The sequence below is a fragment of the Pelodiscus sinensis genome, chromosome 11, assembly GCF_052426305.1.
Source record: "Pelodiscus sinensis isolate ZL-2025 chromosome 11, ASM5242630v1, whole genome shotgun sequence".
Classification (NCBI taxonomy): Eukaryota; Metazoa; Chordata; order Testudines; family Trionychidae; genus Pelodiscus; species Pelodiscus sinensis.
In genome coordinates, this window is record NC_143062.1 from 35,704,656 (window position 1) to 35,721,378 (window position 16,723).

The 16,723-nt window shown below is 42.4% G+C and overlaps 1 protein-coding gene across 1 annotated transcript in view; it reads right to left on the minus strand.

Annotated features, from left to right (window-relative positions):
* Nucleotides 1–728: 728 nt before the first annotated feature.
* Nucleotides 729–16,723, minus strand: part of EDEM1 (ER degradation enhancing alpha-mannosidase like protein 1) — a 30,859-nt gene continuing 14,864 nt past the window's right edge. Inside the window, exons 5-12 of the mRNA XM_075938704.2 lie at nt 13,148–13,331; nt 12,361–12,535; nt 11,717–11,837; nt 10,013–10,183; nt 9,273–9,346; nt 7,487–7,583; nt 6,178–6,366; nt 729–2,332 (exon numbers count right to left, since the gene is read on the minus strand). Coding sequence (XP_075794819.2) covers nt 2,243–2,332; nt 6,178–6,366; nt 7,487–7,583; nt 9,273–9,346; nt 10,013–10,183; nt 11,717–11,837; nt 12,361–12,535; nt 13,148–13,331 — 1,101 coding nt within the window. The 3' untranslated portion in view covers nt 729–2,242. The remainder of the gene's footprint in view (nt 2,333–6,177; nt 6,367–7,486; nt 7,584–9,272; nt 9,347–10,012; nt 10,184–11,716; nt 11,838–12,360; nt 12,536–13,147; nt 13,332–16,723) is intronic.

Genomic DNA, 16,723 nt, shown 5'->3' on the forward strand with positions numbered 1-16,723 from the left:
TTTTCACTTCAAATCACCGGCTAGTAAGAGGTCTGGCCCAGGTAGCAGTATTTTGGAATGACTAGATATTTTTTCTTTATACCTTCCCCTGGTAGACAGAATAGGTTTCTTCCTTATAGCCTTTGCACCTAAATTAGCAACTGAGGCTAACAGGCACTCTCAGTTAGGATTGCATCACCTGCATTCCCAGCGCAATACATCTTTGGATCATAACACCTTGTTTTGCTTTAAAGAGAGACACTGGAGTGACTATGAAAAACAGTCTAATGATAGCTTTAAAACATAATTAAGAAAAAATATTAAGTAGTTCAGAAGGCATCTAACTTCAGAAAGGCACCAGATGTATATTTTGGGAACTTTACATCTGTTACCTGTGATAAAACACACTATTTCCCCATACTCAAAAGATACCAGGTAAAAATAGGAAGACAAGATTTTGTTTTTTGAATGCATAATATTTCTGATGAGAACAAAATGTCTACGTGGATGTCCCTGAGATGCATCTATATACTAAATTAAGCATTTATCTCATGAAAGCAACAAATGGCTTAAGAAGAACTGGATTTCTATCATAAGTCTTAGATGATCTGTATATATAATTATTTTTATATACACGCTCTACAACACATTTGGCTCTGTTCCTCTGAAGTTCCTATGCCAGTTTTAACTTTACTTAAAAAGTAGAAAACCACATGCTAGCTGAATACAATTTAAAAGAGGTTTCAGTGATAAGCTCTGAAAATAGTAATCCTTAATATAAGTTATGTTTTTGTCTCAGTTGATGTTTTTTTTTTTTTTTTTTTTAAAAAGTCTTTCATGACAAGCTGTCCCAAATTCAATTGCTTTCTTCCTAAGTGATCACACAGTAATCCTTCAGCATGCCTGAGTTGCAACTTGGTCCTCCCCCCCCCCCCCCCGCCCCCTTACCACCACCAATCTTGGAGATGCACTTTCACAGGGCAAGACTGAGCTCAGTGTTACTAGCCACTACTGGCCTGATCTATGAACTGCTGCACACCTCCTGAAAGTTGACAAATGCACTCTGCTGCCACCCTCTATCGAAAATGGATCTCAGCATATTGTAGGCTCTACTCTCAAACATGGTAACACCCATAAGCACACATTGTACAATATTTGACTGGATTGACAGAAAAAAATGCATAAAAAAATCCAACATTCTTTGGGATACAAATAGGAAACATCCTTCCAGTATCTAAAATACCAACCTCAGTTTCTTTGGGATTCAAAGTTGTATGACCAAGGCACTCCAATAGTAACTGATTCCATTTAACAAAAATACATTCCCACTCAAATAGCAGCTCAGGTTTTTTTTTCTCATGAGCAAAAATACACTTAAGGCACTAACCCAAAAAAACACTATCAAGAATATAATTCCCTTGTTTTCATATTGTCAGTTTTTTCTTCGGGATCTCTTTGCAAAAGACATTACATTTGTATGTGACAAAAATAACTTAAGAATACTTCTGACCATCTGTTCAGCTAAGCAATAGAAGTTGAGCAGTTCAAACAATTCAGAATGGTTTGTGCATTTCCATACAAAGGCACCTTGTTCTTCAATTATTGGTTACTATAGTTAGTATGCTTTTGTGAATGCAAAATTCACGTTAAGAGGCCTGTTTAAAATATCTCAGGACTATACCAAGAACTCTTATGACTACGAGTTGCCTCTCAAAGCTGTTCAAAATTTTGTTTCGACCAAAACTCATTACAAGTGTTTTTCTACCTGAGGAACAAATAATATTGTTATTGCTAGACAGAACAACCCAAATGATTAAACTTGGTGATAAAATTGCACATTCCCTTTCCTGTCCAACAAAACATTTTCAACTTTGATACTAAACTTCTTCCAAAGGATCATCATTTATAAATACAGCTACAAAAAGGTGGCAATATAACTTATGGCATATGCCAATTGCTCTTTTAAAAAAATAAAAGTGTGTGCTCCAAGATTATCCAGAAATAATTTGTAATACAAGCTTTGCTGTATGAAATTTTATCAGGCTAGCACTCTGCTCAAATTGTATTTAGAGTTCCCATTGCTTAACTACATTTCACTACAGAAGACAATTAAATCTTCCCTCGGTTTATAGCTAAATCCGTAAGAAATAGTGGCATTCAAGTGACTCGGTGAATGTAAGGTTGCATCGCAGTTGACAATGTTGTATCAGAATCAGAGTCCATGTTCCTTGTATATTATGAAACATTACTTTGGAGAACTCATTCAGATCAAACCCACCATTTGATCAATCTGTCTCATGTAAATACTCTTCAGTGGCAACAAGTATCTTCTCTCATCAGGAACCCTATTGCACTGTGAACAAAGCAACAAAACACTAAGAATTCAAAACCCTGAATGATCAATTGTGTACATGCTCCATATTTAAGTTTTACAATCTCAGGCACTGAACCAGCAAACATTGCCAAGTGTAGAGCTTTACCCCATATGCAGTGCTGTCACTGACCAACACAACTACGTGGGACAGTAAGTAATGCTATGCCAGGCAGTGTTTGGCTCCCTCTACCACCCTTCCAAGCCTTGGTTACCACCATGTACATTCTGCCTTAGGCAAACTACACAACAAATAGCGTTCTGTTTGTATTTGGAGTCTCTCATTTGCTACAGCACAGAGCACAGGTCACCCGAAAGTTTGAATTAGAGCAGGGTTTCCCAACTTATGGATCGCCATTATATGTCAAAAGGGTGACCAAGTATCTCCCCAGGTGGCTCTGCCCCACCTCTTCCCCCCGCCTCTGTTTTTGAATTGCCTTATATCACCAAATCTTCCTGAATTGTCAAAATGGGCCCCCATCTGGAAAACGTTGGGAACCGCTGAATTAGAGCAGGTTACAGAAAATCCACCATCGCAAATCTTTAAATCATGATTTCAGGACTTCAGTAACTCAGGCTGCGTCTAGACTGGCATGATTTTGCGCAAATACTTTTAACAGAAAAGTTTTTCCATTAAAAGTATTTGTGCAAGAGAGTGTCTATGCGCAAAGGCACATGCCAGTAAAAGATTTGCTTTTGCGCAAAAGCATCCGTGCCCAGTGTAGACACTCTCTTGTGCAAGAAAGCTCCGATAACCATTTTAGCCATTGGGCTTTCTTGTGCAAGAGGGCTTATCCCTGAGCGGGAGCATCAGAGTATTTGCACAAGAACCACTGATTTTGTACAGTACAAAGTCAGTGTTCTTGCGCAAATACTCACAGCCAGTCTCATAGACTTTAAGGTCAGAAGGGACCATTATGATCATCTAGTCTGACCCCCTGCACAGTACAGGCCACAGAATCTCACCCATCCCTCCTAGAAAAATCCTCTCACCTATATCTCAGATATTGAAGCCTTCAAATACTTTGAAGACCCCAAGATGCAGAGATCCTCCAGGTGTGATCTATACCCCATGCTACAGAGGAAGGCAAAAAACCTCCAGGGTCTCTGCAATCTACCCTGGAGGAAAATTCCTTCCCAACCCCAAATATGGAGATCAGCTAAACCCTGAGCATGTGGGCAAGACTCACCAGCCAGACACCCAGAAAGTTCTCTATAGTAACTCCTATCATCCCTCCATTGACCTATTTCCCACTGATAATGAATGGTCAATTAGTTACCAAGATCATGTTATCTAATCAAACCATCCCCTTCATAAACCCATCTAGTTTAATCTTGAAACCAGATAGATCTTTTGTCCCCACTACTTTCCTTGGAAGGCTGTTCCAGAACTTTACTCCTCTAATGGTTAAAAACCTTCATCTAATCTCAACCCTAAACTTCCTACTAGCCAGCTTATATCCATTTGTTCTTGTGTCCACATTGGTATTAAGCTTAAATAATTCCTCTCCCTCCCTGGTATTTATCCCTCTAATATATTTAAAGAGTGCAATCATGTCCCCCCTCAGCCTTCTTTTGGTCAAGGTAAACAAGCCAAGCTCCTTGAGTCTCCTTTCATAAGACAGGTTTTCCATTCCTCGGATCATCCTAGTGGCCCTTCTTTGTACCTGTTCCAGTTTAAATTCATTCTTCTTAAACATGGGAGACCAGAACTGCACACAGTATTCCAAATGGGGTCTCACCAATGCCTTGTATAATGGCACTAACACCTCCTTATCCCTACTGGAAATACCTCGCCTAATACATCCCAAGATCGTATTAGCCTTTTTCACGGCCATGTCACAATGGCGGTTCATAGTCATCCTATAATCAACCAGGACTCCGAGGTCCTTCTTCTCCTCCTCCATTACTTCCAACTGATGTGTCCCCAGCTTATAACTAAAATTCTTGTTATTAATCCCTAAATGCATCCGCAAATTTTATCAGGACACTTCCACTTTTGGTGCCAAGGCCAGCGATAAAAAGATTAAATAAAATTGGCCCCAAAACTGATCCCTGAGGAACTCCGCTAGTAACCTTCCTCCAACCTGACAATTCACCTTTCAATATAACCCGCTGTAGTCTCCCCTTTAACCAGCTGCTTATCCACCTCTCAACTTTCATATTAATCCCTATCTTTTCCAATTTAACCAATAATTCCCCATGTGGTACTGTATCAAATGCCTTACTGAAGTAGAGGTAGATTAGATCCACTGCATTTCCTTTATCTAAAAAATCTGTTACTTTCTCAAAAAAGGAGATCAGGTTGGTTTGGCACAATCTACCTTTTGTAAAACCATGTTGTAATTTGTCCCAATTGCCATTAACCTCAATGTCCCTAACTACTTTCTCCTTCACAATTTTTTCCAAGATCTTGCATACCACAGATGTCAAACTAACAGGCCTATAGTTACCCGGGTCACTTTTTTTCCCCCTTTCTTGAAAATAGGAACTATATTAGCAATTCTCCAGTCAAATGGTACAACCCCTGAGTTTAGAGATTTATTAAACATTTTTGCTAATGGACTTGCAAGTTCATGTGCCAGTTCTCTTAATATTCTTGGATGAAGATTATCCGAGCCCCCCGATTTATTCCCATTAAGCTGTTCAAGTTTGGCTTTTACCTCGGATATGGTAATATCTACCTCCATATCCTTAGTCCCATTTGTTATGTTACCATTATCCCCAAGCTCTTCATTAGCCTCATTAAAGACTGAAGCTCTAGTTCCTCCTTTTTGTTACCTAGGCTCCTCGCGTTGGTGTACAAACATCTTAATTTTTGCTCTTTGGCCTCATTGACATTCTTTACCCAATTTGGCCCGGACATTGTACCTCCAATATGACCTGTTAGACTAGTATCCACCCTACCCTTCCTCATGTACCTTCTCCTACCCCCAGCTATATCCTTTCTTACTTCGTTTTCCTCCCTCTCAGTGTTAAAATCCGGCGTAGAGATTACCTGGACATCTCCCAACCGTCTCCCCCTTTTGCGCAGCTGCTTTTGCGCAAAATCTTGCCAGTCTAGACGCAGCCTCAGAGATTAGAGCTTTATTACAAGAGTGCGTGAGTGAGGTTCTATGGCCTGCAATGTGCAGGTCGTCAGACTAAGTGATCATGCTGGTCCCTTTCTGGCTTTAAAGTACAAATCTGAAATTGGGCTGGTAGCTGTGCAATGCACCAAGTTGACCTCCAGGAAATGAATGGAGGGCACAATTTACCCCCTAACAACCAGATGGCATAATTTTCATTGTAATTGAAAACAACTACTAATTGGAGCAAGGGACCTAAGATCTTACAAGTTGTGCCATTACCCGTATTCCAAGCCATTCAGAAAGGCGTTCGTTCTTATTTTCAAAAGCTGAGTGTTCATATTTTTAAAATATCTGAATACAAGTTTGTTGCACAGAATTCAGTAATTACTAGAGATGTGTGTCCCCATTTTAACAATTAACTAATGAGCCCAGGTTCATCGGTTAATCCTACAGTTACATGCGGACTCTCTCCTCCTCCCTACCCCCACTGCCTCTCTACCAGCTTTTAAGCCACCTCTCTGTGTGGCAGCTCCTGCAAAGTCACTCCCTCCCCCACTCCGCCTCCCCACTGCCTCTGATGGAGGGGAGGAAGGGGGAGGAGAGAGAAGCAGGCCTGGCTCTAAAGTTATGCCATTACACATTTACAAAATTCAACCATTTTAACATCCCTATTAGTTACCACTTCTAAATTGCTTTCCTCTCAATCTGTCTGAGTATAATATTCCATCAACCACAGTGTCAGAGACTGCTGCTTACATTAGAGCTGGAGTTCATGGCTTTTAATTCGCTAGGTTTTAGTTTTTCTGCATTCCTTTCCTCTTCTTCAGGGAAAGTATCTTTCCATAGCGAGTCACGAAAACGTTTATCCACAGACACAATGTGCCCCTCAGTAGTAAACATATATTTATTTCCAGATTTGTGGACAGGATTCTCTTCATCAAACAACTAAATAAGAGGCAGGGAAAAGAGATACAGCATGAGGGTATTCCTCTAACGAAATCCATGTTTATTATAACATTCATCAGATGCATGTGGAATAATTGAACACGACACCAATAAAGCTTTTCTGATCTTTTTTGATCAGTGGCACAGATTTCCATTAGAGTAAAAGGAAACTTTTTATTGTATTTTATTTTATCTTTTTTTGGGGGGGAGGGGGAGTATTTGTAATTCTAAAAGGACAGAAAAATCGGTGGTAGCTAGAGCTGAATACTTTAAGCATTTATTTGTACAGTAAACTTCCAATAATCCGGCTCCTTTAGGACCCAGGGGGTGCTGGTTTATCAGATATGCCGGACTATCGGAAGGAGGGGGCTATGAGGGGTCTGGAGTGGGGGGGAACAACCCCTCATAGCCCCCCCTTCCAAAAGTCCGGCTCTGCCCCAGGCATCCCTGATTCAGCCGCTGCTACCCCCCACTACCATGCTACTTCTGCCCTCTGTCTTGGAACTGCAAAATCAGTCAGGGGCCACACAAGTGAGAAGGAAAAAGAGAAAAAACTCATTGATGTGGCCCCCAGCTGAGGACAAAGACACTCCCCACATTCTCCTCACATGCCAGAGCCTGGGGGGGGCCCAGGCTTGTGTGCTCTGGCCCCATGGTGGGGCAACAGCAGGGCTGGAGTGTCAGTGCAGACTCCCCAGTGCTTGGGGAGGAGGGGGGGGGGGTCCTGGGCCTGAATCCAGGCAAACCAGGGTTAGTTTTCCTGCCGCTCTCAGGGTGGATGGGACTTTAGCCCACCGCCCTATCCTCTGCAGGCAAATGCCCTATCCCCTAGTCCACTCCAGAAGCCACCTCACCACCTTAACTTCAGGGGGTCCCTTATCCCGCCTCCCAAATGCGACAGCTAGCTCAATCCTGCTTTCCAGGTGCAGGAGCCAAGCTCCATCCCTGGGGCAGCCTGTGTTGGGGCTGAAGTTCCCCACCCCTGTCTTAAGGGTTCTTCGAGCCCTACATTTCTATAATTATTATTGTTACTTGCCTGCAGTCCCTGCCAGGAAGTTTCTTCCTTGTAATATGAAGTTTGCAAGTTTTTCTGATGACAGTGAGACACAAAAATACATACCAGATATAAATATTTACATGTTTCACTGAGAAAGAAGCTTTCCATCCGGTCCTCTTTTGACTTCTCTATGACATGATGCAACGTAGCATAGCCACATCTAAAATTAAAATTTGTTTTATATTTATTTCTATCATATTTGATATTTAAGTACACACATTCCCAACTTCACTCAGTCCAAATGCCAAACATGGGATGAAATTAAAATTTAAAAAAATGAGACATCCCACACTTTAAAAAGACACATTTACCACTACTGTTATTTGTGAACTAGGAGAAATTTTGTTAAACTACCCCATAAAACCTGTAATGAGATAATCAAAGCACAAATACTTGGAGGAAATTGCTAGCTTGGTCACCAAATGGCAATACAGAGACTTGATATAGATTAACTTCTCTAGTAAACCGAGGAAGACTGCCAACATCATCAGGATGCATCTACACTGCAGCATAGGTTGAAATAAGATATGCAATTTGACCTATGCAAATTGCATATCTTATTTCGAGGTTATTTTGAAATCGCTTATTTCAAAATCTGGCACAGTCTTCACGACACTTATTTTGAAATAAATCACTATTCCAAAACATCCCTTATTCCTCGCGGATGATGAAATAACGAGCCAGTTATATTTCAAAATATATTTCTGGTATCCCAAAATAGTGCTGCAGTGTAGATGAAGCCTCAGAGACAGTCTCTTGGTCTTCCTTATAACCACAACTTGGGGCATCATTAGAAATATATAAGGTAAGTTATTATCCAGTCTACTACTCTAGGTGCAGTTATATTTCACAAGCTTTGAACAATTATTACTTTTGAAAAGTAATAAATTATGAATCAAAAACACAGAAGTGAAAGATAATTCAGGCTCAGTGTACAATGCTTTTCACAGGGTTTTATCTGGAATCACTGTATTTTAAATATGGTTTTAGACCTATTACTTGAAGTTTCTCGTACGAGTCCTGCAATATTAGGTACCAAATAAAATAGGAGCAGCCCATACGCTAACATCAACATTACCATTAACAGGTTCCTTTTGTTTTGAGACTACTTTCTTGTCCAACCATGATGCCAGGTAACAGAACCTTTAAATTTTGATTTAAGTCCAAACTTAAATTAGAGATGAGTCTGAAGTTAAGAATATTCCTCTTAACAGAATTTATGCAAGTCAGTTTCCTCCCTTTGCCAAAAACTGAACCAATTCTCAGAAAAGGCATATAAAGATACAAAGGACACATTACTGAAAGGATCTTTTGTTGCAAAATATTACTTACTACTACTCCTACCACCACCACTACACCACCACCACCACCCCACAATTTCCTCCTACTTGAGGATGCAGATTTCTACCTGAAAACTGGCACCACATCTACATTAACACAAACAACAAACCATCCCAATTTACTATTTCTAAATATAGTTAGGGAAGAGAATGGTTAAACAGTTAGCATTACCCTTACTGGGACATGCTTACCAGTTACAGATAACTAGCAGCCTGGCCAGGCCCAACATGCAACGGGTGGCTCTCCCCATCAACCCACAGTGCAGTGGGCCCGGCCCAGCCAAGCCAGAGAAGTCCCTGCCTGGCTGAAGCGGTTACCCTGCCTGCCTCCGTTTAAGCAGTAACTGGTTAAACATAATATTTAGCCAGGTAACTGATTAAATGGGATTTTACATCCCTAAATATAACTTGAATACTCTGTACATTGACATAGAGAAAGACTCTTTTTTTTGGGGGGGGGGGGGGGGGGGGGGGGCTAGGGAAGGGGGCAGGGGAAGGAAACAACTTACTTGGCTTTTGTGTATTTTTCCAGACTCTGAAGAATGTCCATGCCTACATGAAGGTAAAAAGGATTCTTTGTGGCCTAGGTAGAGGGAGAAAAAAGAATAAAAAAGTAGAGTTAAAAATATCATCAAGCTGGTATTTGTTATTGTGGGGGGTTATTGGGGCTATAAAGAAGCTTAGTGAAGCACATTTTCAAGACAGACACTCAAACTATGTAGTGCCCCATCTGTTTCATAAGCTGACAATTACAAAGGGTCGGGTTGGACCTATCTTCTGGAAGACAGAAGATGCAGTATTCCTTCGTTGGCTTATCAGAGAAACCAAATTTTTTTTTTTTAAAACAAGCGTGATTGCTGCCTTTGCACTGATGATCAGAACTGTGCCAGAGTGAATGTGAAAGGAAAGATGTGGTCACATGCCCTTCCACAGATCCTGTTTCCCCTGTAATAGCTGCCACCAAGTTAAAATATTAACTGTGCCATACTAGTATTTGTTCAAGGATCTACTATGTATAACTATCTGAAAGAAGGCATTTTGAGTGTGAGATGGTGTCTTTTCAAAAGCAAGCAGCACACACAGTTTTACATATTTAGAATACAGGTAGGGAGACTTTATATACAAACTTTTTTTTTGATGGACAGCCATGAGATTTTGGAAACATGACCATGTGCAGAATAGGAAAAGCAGAGGTGCATTCTGAAACCAAAACATGTCTGAGCCATGTTCTCAAAAGAAGGTCAAGTACCTGGTAAAGGAGATATGTAGATTCCACCAATTCTGGCCTCAGGGGATAGAAAAGGACATCTGGAGCCTGTAACTGCCAGTTGTACCTCTCTGGAAGAGCTCCATAGCGTTTCCATATGGCATAATAGAAGGCATGGAGGCAAATAGCATCTTCCACATCTCCTATTAAAACCTAGAAATAATTAATAGCTATAAACTTGTGCATGTAAGAAACCTCATGCCCACATTATGCAACAAAATGCAAAGGTAGTGGTTCACTTTTCCGTCCCACACATTGCACTGGATACCCAGATATAAATACGCACCTCAAGAGGACAGAGACCTGAATCAAGGCAGAGTCACACTGTTACTTCATTTATACCAGAAACACCAATATGAGCTCCCTCATGCCAACACATCACAGATCCCTAAATGGTAGGATTAGGACAGTGATCACCAACCAGTAGATTGGGATCTACTGGTAGATCTTGGAGCCTTTAACAGGTGATCCTGACTGCTTTGGCCCGGAGGCTGTCAAGTGCTAACACTTAACCTACCCCTCAGCACTGCCACGCTGCTCCTGCCCTCTGCCTTGGAGCTACCCTCATGCCCGGGAGACTCCTGCTTGCTGTGCATGGCACAGGAAGAAGAGAAGGGGGCGCTGTTGTCAGGGTGCTCCCTCCCCCCAAGCCCTGTACCCCATCTCCACAGAGTGGCGGAGGACAAGAATGGAGAGAGTTTACTGGCTGCTTTTGGGAATGAGGTGAGCCTGCCTTAAACCCCTGCACCACCACTCAGAAGCCACATCTGCTAAGCAATGCCAGGCTGGAGCCCACATTCTGAACCTTTGCCCCAGTCCTGAACCTTTCCTACACCCCAAACTACAGCCCTAGCCCTGAGTTCCCCTGCACCCAAACTCCCTTCCAGAACCTGTACCCTGAACCCCTTCCTGCACCTCAACTCTCTGCCCCATGCTCAGCTCAGACCCCCTCCCACATTCCAAATTCTTTAGCCCCATGTTTCCTTAAACTGTGGGTCCCAACCCCCTGGGGGGGTCACGAGCAAGTTGGGGGGGGGTCGCAGTAGCACAAAGTTTGAGAACCCCTGCTTTAACCCAAGATCAGAGTCTGCATCCCTCTCCACCACACCCCAGCATGATAAAACTGAGTAAGGGGAGGGAGAGAGGATGGAGTGAGCAGGGGTGGGTCCTTGGAGAAGGGGTGGGAAGAAGGCAGAGCCAGGCCTTCAATTTAAAAAAAAATCTCTCACTTCAATTTAAAAAAAAAATTATCTCATGATGCTTAAAAAGGTTGGCGACCACTGGATTAGGATCAGAATAAATTCTTGAAAATATGGGGCTAGTTTAAGCAGACCTTGGCAAAATAGGACCAACGGGCTGGATCCAGCCTGCCATGCCACCAGATCCAGCCCGTGCCCAAAGTTCCCTTCTGCACTCAACCTCCGTTCCAGACCTCGCACCTCCTCCATTAAGATCATGGAAGAGTGCGGCTCTTGACCACTTCCCAAAATCTTGGTGTGCCTCCCGTCATCCAAAATTATTGCCACACCTGAATTTAAGTCTAGTAAGATGCAAACCAAGCTTCTCAGGAGACTCCAGAATCTGTTCAGACCCTCACTTGTGCCTAGAACTAGCATTAAAAATATATCTCGAATAAATCTAATCATTGCACTACTTAGACTCTAGGAAACTGAAAACTGTGATTACCTGTAGTCCAGGAAAAAAGGCTTGCAGGGAGTCAATCCAGGTGTTCATCAGCTGCCCACTGAACATGTTTACGTTAACATACAGAGGAGGGTCTCCCTCACCTTCATTACAAGCTTCTCGTCTGCGAAGTAACCATTACACGACAGGAATGCTTCATTTTCAGGAATGCTCAAGACACATTAATGCTAAATTCTTACAACTACCACAGAAAGTCAATTTTACAGGTGTAGAGGTGCTATATTTTGAGCCTATGTTATTAGACCTCATTAAACCAGTTTTCCTAATCACTAATAATCACTAGCTATATCAATTCAGGGTCTGAGCCCATGCTTGGACCTCAATGGAAGTATTATTACTGATAAAAGGGCAAAACTGGGGCCTAAATGATCAGTGAGACATATACACGCCACCCACACCACAACTCTGCCTTCCCTTTCCAATTATCTCTAAGTACGCACTGGCTTAAATGTGAAGTGATTTACCATTATAAATCAACTGATCTTTATAAGAGTACTATTGGTGCAAATGTCAGACAAATTTTAAATGACAGGGGTCAAATGATTCCATCTAGGAAAAACTGTCTTTGAGAGAACGGCACTATAGCATTTGTAAGTTTAAGAAAGTTATACCTATGGAAAACATACCCTCGTCTTAAGTAGTTCTGAATACTTCGATATACACCATTAAACATCTCTAGATCATCTTTTTCTCCAAAAAGGATGTAAGACTTCAACAGATACTCATAGAATGAATCCAAACCCGCTCCTAAGCCACTTTGCTTTCCAACCCAATGGCCAGTTTGAATATTCACCACATTTCCTTCAGAAATAAATAGACAAAGATTTATTTGTAAGGTATTTCCTAATGCATATTTTAGTTGAAGCAACTGGAGTCAACTCACTATTGAAGTTCCAATTCTTGAATGACATGTTCAAATTACAAAGTAACTTTAATAAAACAGTATTGTCAAAAAAGTTAATGTTTGTTAACTTGAGGAACTAATTATTAAGCATAATACTCCAATGCAGTTATTCAAAGACTAAAAGGTCCTATCCTGCAGCATTTAATCACGTGCCATTTTAATTTATGGCAAGACTAGATATGTAGGAACTTCAGGTTTGTGCCATAGTCAGAAATCTCTTATTTATGTGTTTTTTGTGGGGAAAAAAGTCAGCCACTAAGAGTTTGTCTTAAATCTCTCTCTGACAATTTCCCTGTACATCCACAAAACATCACAGACAGGTAACACATGTACATATATAGACAACAACACAGAAGATGTGTGGTGCCCTTCATATATTGAAATCTGTGAAGCACTACTCTGTAGGAAACTGAGTATCTAAAAACAGAAGGGTAGAAAACAAGATGGTTAATACAATGTGTCTGAATGAAGTGACTAACATCTGGTAAGCACATGGGAGCATTGACTACCTAGTAGTCCAGTGTCATTGCTCCTAAGACTCCAGAGTGCTTTAACAGCTCGTCGTGCCACCCATTCAAACGTGGAATCCCCAAGCAACCGGCTAAGAATGCCAAACTCCACCAACAAAGAGCCAGCTCCTGCTGTACAGGTCTCATTATTGCTGTCAGGAGGGACTCCGTTCTTCAAATTCACCTATGAAACAAATACAAGGAGTTTCAGTTGCATGACATGTTGAGCAACAAGTGCCACAATGATCTAAGTTCCACTCTTAGCTGTATTACTGACATGAGGAATTTTAATGGACTGTGCATTAGCTACATGCAGTGAGAAGAGATTAACTCAATACCATTTGGAGCAAGAGCTAATATATTGCAATCTGAATTCAAAGTTTGGTCCCTGAAATTAGATGCTTAAGGAGGAGTCATATGCTTATGTAAATAGCCCCCCATTCTCCAAGGTGCTGAGTGAACAATTCCTAAACTGAAAGTGCTCAGCACCTATGAAGTTCAGGTGCCTAATTTTGTGCTTTTAGGTTTGTAAGCTGTGAATTACAGCTGTGTTCTTATGTGCACCTCAACCTGTTCACTCTTTCCTGGGAATGAATAAATGCCAGCTCTCTCTTTATATTACATGCATTTTATGCCCATACTACATACAGTAGATGCAAATGTAACAACTCAAAAATATTATGATAATCCTTTAAAATTCATCTGGTTGTTATGAAGAAAAGAAATATATCCCAATAAAGAGGACTCATTTGAACAATACATACTCTGCTCTGAAGATGCATCACTGTAGCTAGAAATAATGCCTAAATGATGAGTTAATCTTCTGCTAAGAATGCATCATCTTTGACAAGGAAATCATATTATTGCAGTACAGGCAGTCCCCGGGTTACGTACAAGATAGGGACTGTAGGTTTGTTCTTAAGTTGAATCTGTATGTAAGTCGGAACTGGCATCCAGATTCAGCCGCTGCTGAAACTGACCGCCAGTTCTGACTTACATACAGAATCAACTTAAGAACCCCAGGCGTCCCCAAGTCAGCTGCTGCTGAAACTGATCAGCAGCTGATTCCAGGAAGCCCAGGGCAGAGCAACTCTGCCTCGGGCTTCCTGTAGTCAGCGCTGGTCAGTTTCAGCAGAAGCTGAATTGGGGACGCCTGGGGCAGAGCAGCTGGGGTGCTGCTGGGTTGCTCCAGTAGCGCCGCTCCTCAGCGCTACTGGACCAACCCAGCAGCACCCCAGCTGCTCTGCCACAGGCGTCTGGAGAAAAGCCTAGTCTCCTGTGGGAGGGGGGGTGTACTACCTGCGCCCCCCCCCCCCACCCTAGCAGACCAGGAAGACGCGGGCGGCGGACCGAGACGCACCGCGGTCCCGCCACCTGGGTCCTCCGCAGCTTTGCTCCCAGTCTCCCTGCTCTGCAAAGCCGCGGGGGTGGGCTCGGGCAGCGAGGCAGCCCAGGCGCACCTGGGCTGCTCCACTGCCGGCTTCCCCGAGGCTTTGCAAAGCCTCGCTGCCCGAGCCCCCGCGGCTTTGCAAAGCCTCGGGGAAGCCGGCAGCGGAGCAGCCCAGGCACGTCTGGGCTGCCTCGCTGCCCCGCCCCCCCCCCCCCCCCCCCCCACGGCTTTGCAAAGCCTCGGGGAAGCTGGCAGCGGAGCAGCCCAGGCGCACCTGGGCTGCCCCCCGCCCCCCCGGCTTTGCTCCGCGTCTTCCTGGTCTGCAGACCAGGGAGACGCGGAGAAAGCCCCTGAGTACACTGGCGGCAGGACCGCGAGGTCCCGCAGTCCGTGTCCTCCGGGGGAGCCCCATTCGTAACTGCGGATCCGACATAAGTTGGATCCGCGTAAGTCGGGGACTGCCTGTATTTACATACAAGCCTATTACTACTTTATTGCAAAGATAGCGTCTCATTCAACAAACTGTTTAGTGGAATCTCAATTCTGTGTATTTAAAGGAATTCCGCATTCACACTTGAATAAGAAAATTAAATGGCAGAGATAATTTACACCTGAAGCAACTACAAGAGGCCATCAGAACTGGCACGCAATGTTAGCTGCCTAACCAAGCCAACAAATAAATGGTCATCAAGAGGGGATTGCCATTTCTGCCCTATAAGGATTCTCTCCAGAAAAAGAAACCCCATCAGTTAGCCAAAGTCCAGGTGTACCCCCATCAGACCCACTATATAGCCTAGTGCATTCATTCTGCAAAGAGTTAGTACAGCACTGCTCACAAGTACTAAATTCTAGGCCATGAAAGATCTGATACCTCCAAGACCAAGGATTAAGTTCAACAGCCAGGGAGAGACAACTGAGCTGCTATACTGTGTGCACACAGTTAAAAAGTCTAAAGAAAAAACTGTTCATGCACCATTAAATCAATCTTACTGAATAGGAACTTAACTGGCAATAAGTTATTTTAATAGTCCCCACACACCTCTTTTTCATGTCCTACTCATTTTCCTTCCTTGGCTTCATCCTTCTTCTCTTCATATCTATCACAAGATAAATTTACCTGTGTTGTCTTCAGAACTTACTAGGGCTGCAAAATCCCATTCAACTGGTTTATCAGTTAAACGTAATGTTTAAGAGGTTAAGTGATTTTGGGGGGCAGAGGGGGCAGATAAGGGGCCCCACCCACAGTGCAAGGCTGGAGTGACTCCATGCCCACAGCAGGCGGGGAACTGCTCCAGCCACCACTGGTTAAAAGGAACCAGAAAGCCTCACCAGTTTAGGGTGAGGCTAACCAGTTAACCATTCACATCCCTAGTGTTTACCCCAACTCTCTCATTTCCTGATTGCCATGATAGTAGAGGAGACACCACTTAAGTCTCCACCACCTTTTTCCTTTCCTTACTGTCACTTTTCAGTTTTTCCTCTGGGGAAGCTCCTGAGCACAGCTATATGGATGCACTGGACTTTCCACCAAATACAAAGACAGGAAAAACTGACAACACATCTCATTAGAAAAAAGGAATTAATAATTCTTCCTTTGCTCCAGGATTTTAACAATACTACTATTCAGAAAGTTTTGAACAGTTATATAGTTGGTGAAAACAAAGTTTTAACAGACAGAAAATGTTTTTTCCTCTGTTCGTTCCTTAGCAAAGTTCTGAACAATTGTGGAAGTCCTGGAGCTGTCCATCTGTAGACTCAGGAAAAAGAGACTGCATCCATTTACACTATTCACTGTTGGAATGTTTTCTTTGCAACACTAAAGACTAGAAACATTTTCAACAAAAGCCTGGATTCTGTAGATGTTGATGGCACTTTCAACTTATAAGGCTTTCTAAATCACTACAGGGGGAGTATATTTTTCTAACTCAGCTAAATTCATTCAAGTCAATCATATAGTCATTTACTTTTTTATATATCGGTAGTAAGACAACTAACATGGATTACTTCTCACTTTAAAGTGCTGATACAATACATAATTTCAATTCATTTCGTTTCCATGCTTCCATTCTGGATGCCACTAAAAGCAGCTCTACACACATTCCTCCCTGCATTCTAAGAGTTAATAGCTTTAGATGGGATCTTCTGGCTTTATCAATAACTTAAAAATGCTGAATGTATACATTACT